The 11,936-nt window shown below is 37.5% G+C and overlaps 1 protein-coding gene across 1 annotated transcript; it reads right to left on the bottom strand.

The window, feature by feature from the left end:
• Positions 1-1,935: 1,935 nt before the first annotated feature.
• LOC105445865 lies at positions 1,936-11,103 on the bottom strand. The gene is made up of 13 exons (XM_030977602.1): positions 10,795-11,103; positions 9,310-9,600; positions 8,837-8,869; positions 8,127-8,306; positions 7,530-7,676; positions 7,250-7,396; positions 6,970-7,116; positions 6,688-6,834; positions 6,408-6,554; positions 6,126-6,272; positions 5,846-5,992; positions 5,498-5,545; positions 1,936-3,545 (listed from the first exon to the last, which is right to left on the bottom strand). Exons 2-13 carry the CDS (start codon positions 9,584-9,586, stop codon positions 3,493-3,495), a joined length of 1,620 nt encoding a protein of 539 aa, XP_030833462.1. The 5' UTR covers positions 9,587-9,600; positions 10,795-11,103; the 3' UTR covers positions 1,936-3,492.
• Between the last annotated feature and the right edge of the window lie 833 nt (positions 11,104-11,936).

The following is an 11,936-nucleotide window of genomic DNA, read 5'->3' on the forward strand; positions in this document are numbered from 1 at the left end:
TGCCGTACTCTGGATCTATTCTGTGACTGGTAATACAACCAGTCCAGAATTCAATGACCATCACTGTGACAGCACAAGTCCTGCTAAACATCGATATGGAATAGTTTTAGAAAACGGTAACAGTTGGCCCTAATCTGGCAGTTTTCCTAGACCAAAGAAGTTAAACGGTCATACTCAACAACAAAAGTATGCATTCTAGGTATTAGTTTAAGGGGAAAAGTGCCGTACTCTGGATCTATTCTGTGACTGGTAATACAACCAGTCCAGAATTCAATGACCATCACTGTGACAGCACAAGTCCTGCTAAACATCGATATGCAATAGTTTTAGAAAACAGTAACAGTTGGCCTTAATCTGGCAGTTTTCCAAGACCAAAGAAGATAAACGGTCATACTCAACAACAAAAGTATGCATTCTAGGTATTAGTTTAAGGGGAAAAGTGCCGTACTCTGGATCTATTCTGTGACTGGTAATACAACCAGTCCAGAATTCAATGACCATCACTGTGACAGCACAAGTCCTGCTAAACATCGATATGCAATAGTTTTAGAAAAACAGTAACAGTTGGCCCTAATCTGGCAGTTTTTCTAGACCAAAGAAGTTAAACGGTCATACTCAACAACAAAAGTATGCATTCTAGGTATTAGTTTAAGGAATAAAGTGCTGTACTCTGGATCTATTCTGTGACTGGTAATACAACCACTCTAGAATTCAATGACCATCACTGTGACAGCACAAGTCCTGCTAAACATCGATATGCAATAGTTTTAGAAAACAGTAACAGTTGGCCTTAATCTGGCAGTTTTCCAAGACCAAAGTAGATAAATGGTCATACTCAACAACAAAAGTATGCATTCTAGGTATTAGTTTAAGGGGAAAAGTGCCGTACTCTGGATCTATTCTGTGACTAGTATTACAACCAGTCCAGAATTCAATGACCATCACTGTGACAGCACAAGTCCTGCTAAACATCGATATGCAATAGTTTTAGAAAACAGTAACAGTTGGCCCTAATCTGGCAGTTTTCCTAGACCAAAGAAGTTAAACGGTCATACTCAACAACAAAAGTATGCATTCTAGGTATTAGTTTAAGGAATAAAGTGCTGTACTCTGGATCTATTCTGTGACTGGTAATACAACCACTCTAGAATTCAATGACCATCACTGTGACAGCACAAGTCCTGCTAAACATCGATATGCAATAGTTTTAGAAAACAGTAACAGTTGGCCTTAATCTGGCAGTTTTCCAAGACCAAAGTAGATAAATGGTCATACTCAACAACAAAAGTATGCATTCTAGGTATTAGTTTAAGGGGAAAAGTGCCGTACTCTGGATCTATTCTGTGACTAGTATTACAACCAGTCCAGAATTCAATGACCATCACTGTGACAGCACAAGTCCTGCTAAACATCGATATGGAATAGTTTTAGAAAACAGTAACAGTTGGCCCTAATCTGGCAGTTTTCCTAGACCAAAGAAGTTAAACGGTCTTACTCAAGAGCAAAAGTATGCATTCTAGAGATCTGATATGTGACTGTATGAAAACAAGTCCAGCAGACAACACAAAGTGTGACGTGTAATGACTGTCGAATAAACTTCCCTGCTTAGTTTAAGGGAAAAAGTGCTGTACTCTGGATCTATTCTGTGACTGGTAATACCAGTCCAAAATTCAATGACCATCACTGTGACAGCACAGGTCCTAGCTGCCAAACATTAGTATGGAATATGTTAAAACAATGACAACTGGTCATAATCTGGCAGTTTTCCAAGACAAAAGTAGATAAATTGTCTTACTCAAGAACAAAAGTATGCATCCTAGAGAGTTGATATGTGACTGTATCAAAACGATTTCAGCATACAGTCCACAGTGTGTCATTCAGCACCTTTACTATAAAAGCCTGGTTTAAGTGTTAATAAGTAAATATTATAATGTCTCCACCTAACCTGTCAAATTTATGAAAATGTATTGCTCATCAATTAATATTTCTCAAAAATAAAAGAAAAGGTTTTTCGAAGCATATCTAAAGATTGATAGCGGAATGAACTTCCCTGCTTACTTTAATGAGAGGTGCTGTACTCTGTTAAGGAGAGGTGCTGTACCGGCTCTGGATGCATCTTGAAATTTCTGGAAGAAAAGACACAAGTAATCATTATCATGGCTTTTTTTCTAAAAATATAGATAAATTGTATTACTCAAGAGCAAAAGTGCCATTCTAGGAATTTGATCTGTAACTGCATGAAAACAAGTCTAGCGTACAATCTACAGTGTCACATACAATGTGTGACGTGTAATGACTGTGGAATAAACGTCCCTGCTCAATTTAGGAGGAAAAGTGCCATACTCTGGATCTATTCTGTGACTGGTAATACAACCAGTCCAGAATTCAATGACCATCACTGTGACAGCACAAGTCCTGCTAAACATGAGTTTTAGAAAACAGTAACAGTTGGCCCTAATTTGGCAGTTTTCCAAGACCAAAGTAGATAAATGGTCATACTCAACAACAAAAGTATGCATTCTAGGTAATTAGTTTAAGGGGAAAAGTGCCGTACTCTGGATCTATTCTGTGACTGGAATACAACCAGTCCAGAATTTAATGACCATCACTGTGACAGCACAAGTCCTGCTTAATATTGATACAACTTTTTTTTTTACTGGTTGTTAATTTACCTGACTGCTAAGAAAGCATAAATGCTTGTTAGTAAGTAAACAACCAGGGGACCGACGGCTTTAGGTCCTCTCGTTTCTACTCAATGCATCTTAAAATTCCTGGTAGAATAGCTGCAACTAGTAACCAAGATCAGAGCAAAAGTGTGCATTCTAAAGATTTGATATGTGAATGTATCAAAACGAGTTCAGCATACAGTCCACAGTGTGACATTCAGCACCTTTCCTGTAAAAGTCTAGGTGTAGCTGTGTTAATAAGTAAATGTTAAAATGTCTCCAATTTATCTAAATTTACTGCTGATCAATTCATATGTTATCAACAATAAAAGATTCGTTTTTTTTAAGTATATCAAAAGACTGAAAGTGGAATATACTTCCCTGCTTATAGTTGAAAGGGAAAAGGGCCATACTCTGGATCTATTCTGTGACTGGTAATACAACCAGTCCAAAATTCAATGACCATCACTGTGACAGCAGTACAGGTCCTAATTGCAATGCATCTTATTATTCCTTTAAGAAATGACACAATGAATTGTTAACTGGCACAGTAAGATTTACACAAATGAAGCTTTCAAAAAGCCATTCATGCGGTTGCAAACCATGATAGCAATTGCAATCTAAATAGTACACTAAGAATTACTGACTGCACATATCAGTCAGGTACAGTTATGTGATTCTAGTTAAATTAAATGCAGACAAGAGATGCTGGACCATTATCTGCATGGAAAAATAATTGCAATTGTTACTACAGCACAGTTTGTTGCCCGTGTTAAAAAGAAAAAACCTAATACACATGTATGTGAATAAAGTTACTTAGCTTCTTTCAGAAGTATGCCTCGATCACCTTCCTTCTGATGAAAAATGTAACTGGAGAATCTGTTTATAACAAATACAAATATAGGAAAATTAATATGTATATTCAATGCTTCAATGAGGAAGATTTTCGTAGTATTCAACAAGTTCTGGTTGAATTATCACTGGAGTAGATCCCCTGCACAGACTGACGAGGTCACCATACTTCTCCTGAGAGAGCTTCGGTCTACTCTCATAAAGCTGACCAGGAAGCTGTAGAGACTGTGCAGGGTTTCTACGACGACCCTGGCCTATAGAGAGTGTGTTATACTGATCCTGTAAATGTGAAGTCTTGAAAAAGATTTGCATGGGACATTCCTTCTTGAGCTGAACCTGTTTGAACATAGTCCAGTCTACAGAAACACCCTCATCCGATGTCCTCGTTCTAAGAATACCCAGCTGCTGGGAGTATGATCGCCAGGACAAGATGTCTTGGGTCCTGACACACTTGACCCTGTAAGGACCTGGGTTTGATCTAGCTTCTCTGATGATGGAGGAAAGTTGGACAGGGTGCATAAGTTCATGTGATTTTGAGAGCCTTTGCTCTATATGGGAATGGATTGAATCACACTCACTTTGCCCATGGCATTTCTCAAAGTAATGAAAAGTGATTACTGCTACATTTGTACATTCCTTCATGAAAGCCATAGCCATTGCTGGCAGGACCGAATTTCTGTTTTGACCAGCACATCCATCGCTGTAGAAGTCTACTTCCTTTACGCCTTTTTTGTCAACTTCTCTGAGGTAGTCTAGAAGGTAGGAAGCAATTTCATTCGATCCTCTTTTGGTTATTGTTTCATTAGACAAGTAACAAAGTCCATCTCTTTTTTCAAAATCATATACAGTCAAATTGTAACAAGCAAGTCGTCTCTTATAGAATATTTCACTTCTATTGGACTTTGGCAAGTACATGACTTGTTGAAGGTCAAATACAGCACTGGCAAACTGGTCAGATGAAATTGCTTTCTCTTTGCTCTGTGCCTTCAAACCCCTGACCTTCTCTACCTCTGCCCTATGTGCATCGTATACCTCTTTTAGATCTTCCTTCAGCTGACCCTGAGCATTGGTGTAATTTGAACACAATCCACACATGTCTTTTTTTGGTTTGTGGATCTTGATTTTCATTGATTTCATTGCTTTTACATACGTACTTCGTGAGGCACAATTTCCATGTTCCTTCACAAATAATTGATACATTATTGCCTTTGTGAGGTCTGGAGCAACATAAGTGAATTCTGAATTCGCACGACAATAGTGAGATGGCACTCTTGGGAATTTGTGTAAGTGAGTAATGATCTTTTCCTTTTGTGTGGGATCCAGATTTTGTTTGCCCCCTCGCCTATCTTTTTCCATTGTACCTGTCTTGTTGCAGGTTTTGGCCAAGACCGTTCTTACTTGGCGAGTACTTATGCCGAGTGTAGTAAGAAAAGTCTTTTGGCACACTGGCAATCTATGCCCAGGGTTAATAGGACTTGGCAGGAAATAGGTTAAGTTCTTACGTAATCCTTTCTTGTTAGGAGTAGTGCTGATGTGTCTAGCTATGTACTCCCTTTGCCCAGTCAGAGTACCCAATCCATAGAAATCCTCTCGTACGTTTTTCATGACTTCTTGAGTGATGATGTTACATTCAAGTCTTTTTAGCTCGCACATGTAACTATCACATTTCTTGAATGGCAGATTTTTACGTCCTGCCATTGTTTTTCTTGATTTTTCTGATAGGTAGGGCTCACCTTTGTTTCGAAGTTCCTTAACAATCTTATTTTTTGATTTTACAGATCCAGATTTTGACAAATGCACATTTTCATTGCAGTTTTTCTCATGTTCTTGTACGAGGATTTCATCATAACCATCAACTTGGAAATTCTCAAGATATGGATCTTGGGTATTCTGACCATGGCAATCACATTCTTCACTATTATCAAAATGTTCAAAACATAGTAAAGCTTGGCATCTGAAACAAGCAGCAAACACCTCACCTTCACAAAGGAGGCTTTCACAACTTGGCTGGTCTGGATCATGAATATCTGTTTGTCAAATAGAATGCAGAAGTACTTTATATATTAGATAAACTGTGGTTCAAAAAGAAAAAATAGGACACACTTTACAGCCTGATGTTGGTTAAAATTAAATGCTTGAAGTTCTCAGTTTTTTTCTTTTAAGTGAGGAATGTGAGAAAAAAATGAAGTATATTGTGATATTATGAAAAACAGAAATGAACACAATTGTGTGCATGATTTAGATGAGCACAAAGTGTGGAAAGTAATGAACAAAAACGCATAGCTTTATTATACTTCTAACAACAATAAATTTATTACTTTAATTACCTTGTTCCTGCACTGTTGCAGATTTTGGGGGGAGCCTGGGACATTCTTCAAGGAGGGAGTTCTTTTCCAGGTGACTCTGGACTACTGTAAAGGGATGGTCTGGCTGGACGGCACAGCCTTCTCCGCCTTCGATCAGTGTTACCCTTCCTGATATTATGAAAAATAGAAATGAACAAAATTGTGTGCATGATTTAGATGAGCACAAAGTGTGGAAAGTAATGAACAAAAACGCATAGCTTTATTATACTTCTAACAACAATAAATCTATTACTTTATTTACCTTGTTCCTGCACTGTTGCAGATTTTGGGGGGAGCCTGGGACATTCTTCAAGGAGGGAGTTCTTTTCCAGGTGACTCTGGACTACTGTAAAGGGATGGTCTGGCTGGACGGCACAGCCTTCTCCGCCTTCGATCAGTGTTACCCTTCCTGATATTATGAGAAAAACAGAAATGAACAAAATTGTGTGCATGATTTAGATGAGCACAAAGTGTGGAAAGTAATGAACAAAAATGCATAGCTTAATCAAACTTCTAACAACAATAAATCTATTACTTTAATTACCTTGTTCCTGCACTGTTGCAGATTTTGGGGGGAGCCTGGGACATTCTTCAAGGAGGGAGTTCTTTTCCAGGTGACTCTGGACTACTGTAAAGGGATGGTCTGGCTGGACGGCACAGCCTTCTCCGCCTTCGATCAGTGTTACCCTTCCTGATATTATGAAAAACAGAAATGAACAAAATTGTGTGCATGATTTAGATGAGCACAAAGTGTGGAAAGTAATGAACAAAAACGCATAGCTTTATTATACTTCTAACAACAATAAATCTATTACTTTAATTACCTTGTTCCTGCACTGTTGCAGATTTTGGGGGGAGCCTGGGACATTCTTCAAGGAGGGAGTTCTTTTCCAGGTGACTCTGGACTACTGTAAAGGGATGGTCTGGCTGGACGGCACAGCCTTCTCCGCCTTCGATCAGTGTTACCCTTCCTGATATTATGAGAAAAACAGAAATGAACAAAATTGTGTGCATGATTTAGATGAGCACAAAGTGTGGAAAGTAATGAACAAAAACGCATAGCTTAATCAAACTTCTAACAACAATAAATCTATTACTTTAATTACCTTGTTCCTGCACTGTTGCAGATTTTGGGGGGAGCCTGGGACATTCTTCAAGGAGGGAGTTCTTTTCCAGGTGACTCTGGACTACTGTAAAGGGATGGTCTGGCTGGACGGCACAGCCTTCTCCGCCTTCGATCAGTGTTACCCTTCCTGATATTATGAAAAACAGAAATGAACAAAATTGTGTGCATGATTTAGATGAGCACAAAGTGTGGAAAGTAATGAACAAAAACGCATAGCTTTATTATACTTCTAACAAAAATAAATCTATTACTTTAATTACCTTGTTCCTGCACTGTTGCAGATTTTGGGGGGAGCCTGGGACATTCTTCAAGGAGGGAGTTCTTTTCCAGGTGACTCTGGACTACTGTAAAGGGATGGTCTGGCTGGACGGCACAGCCTTCTCCGCCTTCGATCAGTGTTACCCTTCCTGATATTATGAAAAACAGAAATGAACAAAATTGTGTGCATGATTTAGATGAGCACAAAGTGTGGAAAGTAATGAACAAAAACGCATAGCTTTATTATACTTCTAACAACAATAAATCTATTACTTTAATTACCTTGTTCCTGCACTGTTGCAGATTTTGGGGGGAGCCTGGGACATTCTTCAAGGAGGGAGTTCTTTTCCAGGTGACTCTGGACTACTGTAAAGGGATGGTCTGGCTGGACGGCACAGCCTTCTCCGCCTTCGATCAGTGTTACCCTTCCTGATATTATGAAAAACAGAAATGAACAAAATTGTGTGCATGATTTAGATGAGCACAAAGTGTGGAAAGTAATGAACAATAATGGCAATAAAGAAAAGTGCAAATGTTGATATACATGGATTATTACATTTTCAGATTACATGCTGCTATAAAGCTGACCGCTAAATAAAACAACTTTGGCTGATTTCTAATATTATTCACAGATGGTGTTGTCAGGTGTTAGTTCTAAAGGACAGATTCCATTTGTAGAAACAGAGCTTAACCTTTTGGAGGAAGTAAATACATCACTATATACATCTCAACAATATTGACACCCGTGTAAAGTACAGGCTGAGTTCACTAGTCCTCTTTATTATGTTAAAATAAACATCCATCATAGACTGACAAGGCTTAATGTGTTTTTTAGAATGCTATCACATGTTCATCTAATAAATGATCTGGTTTGCTTACGATATGATGCCAATGGTACATTTTCATCATCATCCTCACTATCTTCCTCTTCAGTAATCTCTTCCACCTCAGTATCCATTAGCTCTTCTGCAAGGTGACTCTGGACTACAGTACGAGGCTGTTCTTGTTGGACTGCATAGCCTTGACCTCCTGCACTTAACTCTGTGAAGACTTCCATTTCTGAGGCCAAATAATATGTTAAAACGCAGAGATAATGAGTAACTAGTACACAGTTTTGCCCCAATTTTCAAGAGGTTACTTTCAAACCTGGTAAATGAAATGACCACGAGGTATAGTAGTATAAATCATATATAGAAAATATTATTTCAATGTACAACTTAATACAAGGAAAACTTTATAAACTGAATTAAACCATGTTCCTTGCTGTACCTAACTCACATTTGTTATACAGGTTATATCATGCCTTAAATATCAATATTTTTAGGGCAAGGCCACTTTTCTGTAGGGCACATTCCTATATAACAGCACAAATAGGAAGAATTGGAAAGGGCACAAAAAATCTCCAAGGACAATGGGAGGGGCATTGAGGCCAATCAAAAGGGCATCCACGGCCATGACCTTGGATTAATTTAAGCCATAGCTTGAATTATCCCACAATTTAAATTGCCAGATAAGTTCAATGTTATAGTGATCTCCTTGACGAATTAAGAAAACACAAAGATATAAAAATGCATAGAATCAGTTCATACCTTCGATTTGTGGAATGGAGCAGATGCGTTTCACTGTGATATTAAAGAAAATGAAAACAAATGTGAACAAACATTCCAAATAGTCTTTATCTGGGCCATATGGCTTGAATGAAGAAGAAAAAAGGTTTATTGTATTATATATAGTAAACAAAAACAAAATTTGTATTTTTAACTTGTTGAGGGATGCAGCATATTCTGTTCGATTGCATATAAAACGTGTTAAAGAGAGCGTACAGCCCCCCCCCCCCCCAATAAAAATAAAGCTGAACTATTTGAAGGCAGTAAATACATCACTACTATACTGTACATCTCAACAATACTGACAACCCCGTAAAGTACAGGCTGAGTTCACTAGTCCTTTTTATTATATTAAAAATAAACATCCATCATAGACTGACAAGTCTTAATGTGGATTTTAGAATGCTATCACATGTTCATCTAAATATAAATGGTCTGTAATTTGATTTACTTACCATATGATGCCAATGGTACATTTTCATCATCATCCTCTTCATCTTCCTCACTATCATCTTCTTCGGTCATGCCTTCCCCCTCAATGTCCATCGGCTCCTCTTCACGGTTAGAGATAATTTGCTCCACCCTCCCTTTCCACCACCCCTTTCTCCATTTCATCTTTACAGTAGCTCCAATTTTCAGGGAAGCATTCTTCCTCAGCACCAGGTCGTTCAAGGCCACTGTGTTTTTGGACTTGTCGCGGTCCCACTGGACCACCACATCAATCTCATCCATGCAAGGATTTGTTCCTAGAATAAAAACCAAACAAAAAAATGTAAAGAGTTAGACAGAATGGCGGTTTATTTTTAACCCATGGTTTAAACCCTCATTTACATAACCCTTGGTTTCGAATTAGTGCCACTTAAGCGTACCTTGCCTAGCACAGGTCTAATATTAGACCTTGGACTGTGTCACGCTTATTTTGCGTTAATTTTAGACCATGGGTCATGTAAATGAAGATTTAAGCTATAGATTAAATTTAAACCTCCTTTGTAAGTTTGGGCCTAAAAGTAGGAATCTTGCCTCTACTAGATGAACTTCACAATGCTTCCTATTTTCTAACACTCATGTAGATCTATCCAAAAATAATTTTGGTGAGCAAGCTTTCCTAGATATAAAAATAGATCTAGATCTAGAGGTCTATATCAGATTTAATGTACATAGAAAAGTCTATCTAGGCCATAGCCATCACATCAACACATTTGAGGATCTAGACTAGTATAGACATGCAAATCTAACTCAATAGCTTCATGTATGGAGTTCATGTAGAGGTCTAGATATATACTAGAATATAGGCCTAGATCCTAGTAGTACTAGTCTAGACTACAAAAAACTTTATTTAGTAGACTAGATTCTAGGTCTAGAGTCTAGTCTAGAGCTAGACCTACTATTAACAGGTAGGGTCTAGAGTCTATACACATCTATTACCGTTTTATTACGCTTTCTCTTGTTAAATCTTTTCACTCAGTTGTGAACTAGAGTCTAGTATGAGACAACCTTGTTACCATTGCCATTGATAATAGATCTATTAACAAAAGAAAAAGTAGGTCTTACTTTTAGATTCTAGATCTACAAAAACAAAAAACAATGACGTCCACACCATGCACCAGACAGTAACAACAAAATGAAAGATATTTGTCCGATCTTTACTTTGTTAACTTAATTTATTCAAGACAATTTAACTCTAGCATGACACTGACGTTCGAAATACAGCTATAATTACAGTCATCATATCTCTAGTAGATCTGAAATGATTCTACATAAACATGATAATATAACAACATACAACCCTACGGAAATTTATATGAATGGGACTGCATAATAAATAGCAGACGATATGTTTTAAGCAAGGACCTATTTTATCCCTATCACGGGATTTTAGCTTAGGTTGAATATATTATATAGTTGTTAAAACATACAGAACATTGAGGAGAAATGCTTACCACGGCGATCAGCTCCTGAAAATAGTGTGATTTCCCTTGTAAGTAAAGTTCGATGAGTCCGTGGTCTTGTTTACACTGGATAGGACGGATCGTAACAAAACATAGCGCGCCAACTGTGATTTTACGAACAGTCACGAAGGTTTAGGTCACTTCGTAAAATTACTCGAGGCGATAGGACGTTTTCGGTGAAATTTGAATTTGCTCTTATTCTTAAAATAAACCGAATTATGGTCTCAAATTTCGCCAGTCGATAGAGTGGAGGACAGGCTTTCAAAATGTATAAAAATCTGAATTTCGGAAATTTGACAGAAAAAAAGTGGTTTATGACGGTTCGTAAAATCAACGACGATATGATGGAATCAATAATGTCATACTAAAATCCATTATTCACTTTATTGCAGATCTATTGGTTAACATCTTTAATGTATTACTTTTACATGGTAAATTTCCTAATTCTATGAAAATAGCCAAAATTATTCCGTTATTTAAAAAGGGTGATAAACTGGATGTGGGTAACTACCGCCCGATTTCTTTATTATCTTCATTTTCTAAAGTTTTGGAAAGAATAATCTATATCCGGATGATATCCTTTAAAAAAATATGATGTATTTTCAAACTTCCAATTTGGTTGCAGAGAAAAGCACAGCACCGTTCATGCTTTGATGTCTTTTGTTGAGAAGGTTGTCCACGCAATTGATACATCGTCACACACTGTAGGTATATTCCTGGACTTCTCCAAGGCCTTGACACGATCAATCACGAAATTTTACTTTACAAACTATGTCACTATGGTGTACGTGGAAAGGCCTTGGAGTGGTTAGGAGTTACCTCTCTAACATACAGCAATATGTACACTTAAACGAGCATGCATCTGAATTATGAAATATTAGTTGTGGTGTCCAAAAAGGTAGTCTGCTAGGCCCGCTACTCTTTATTCTTTATATAAATGACTTTTGTAAACCTTCTATAAACTCCCTATCGTTATTTTATTTGCAGATTATAGTAATTAATTTTTTTCACACAAACATCCAAACGTCCTAGTTGATAAAATCAATGCCGAGTTTTTAAATATATTGCAATGGATACAAGCATTAATAAATTGTCACCTAATCTCCAGAAAACGAACTACATGCTATTTAGTA

This window comes from Strongylocentrotus purpuratus, unplaced genomic scaffold (assembly GCF_000002235.5).
Source record: "Strongylocentrotus purpuratus isolate Spur 01 unplaced genomic scaffold, Spur_5.0 spur5_scaffold_1, whole genome shotgun sequence".
Lineage (NCBI taxonomy): Eukaryota > Metazoa > Echinodermata > Echinoidea > Camarodonta > Strongylocentrotidae > Strongylocentrotus > Strongylocentrotus purpuratus.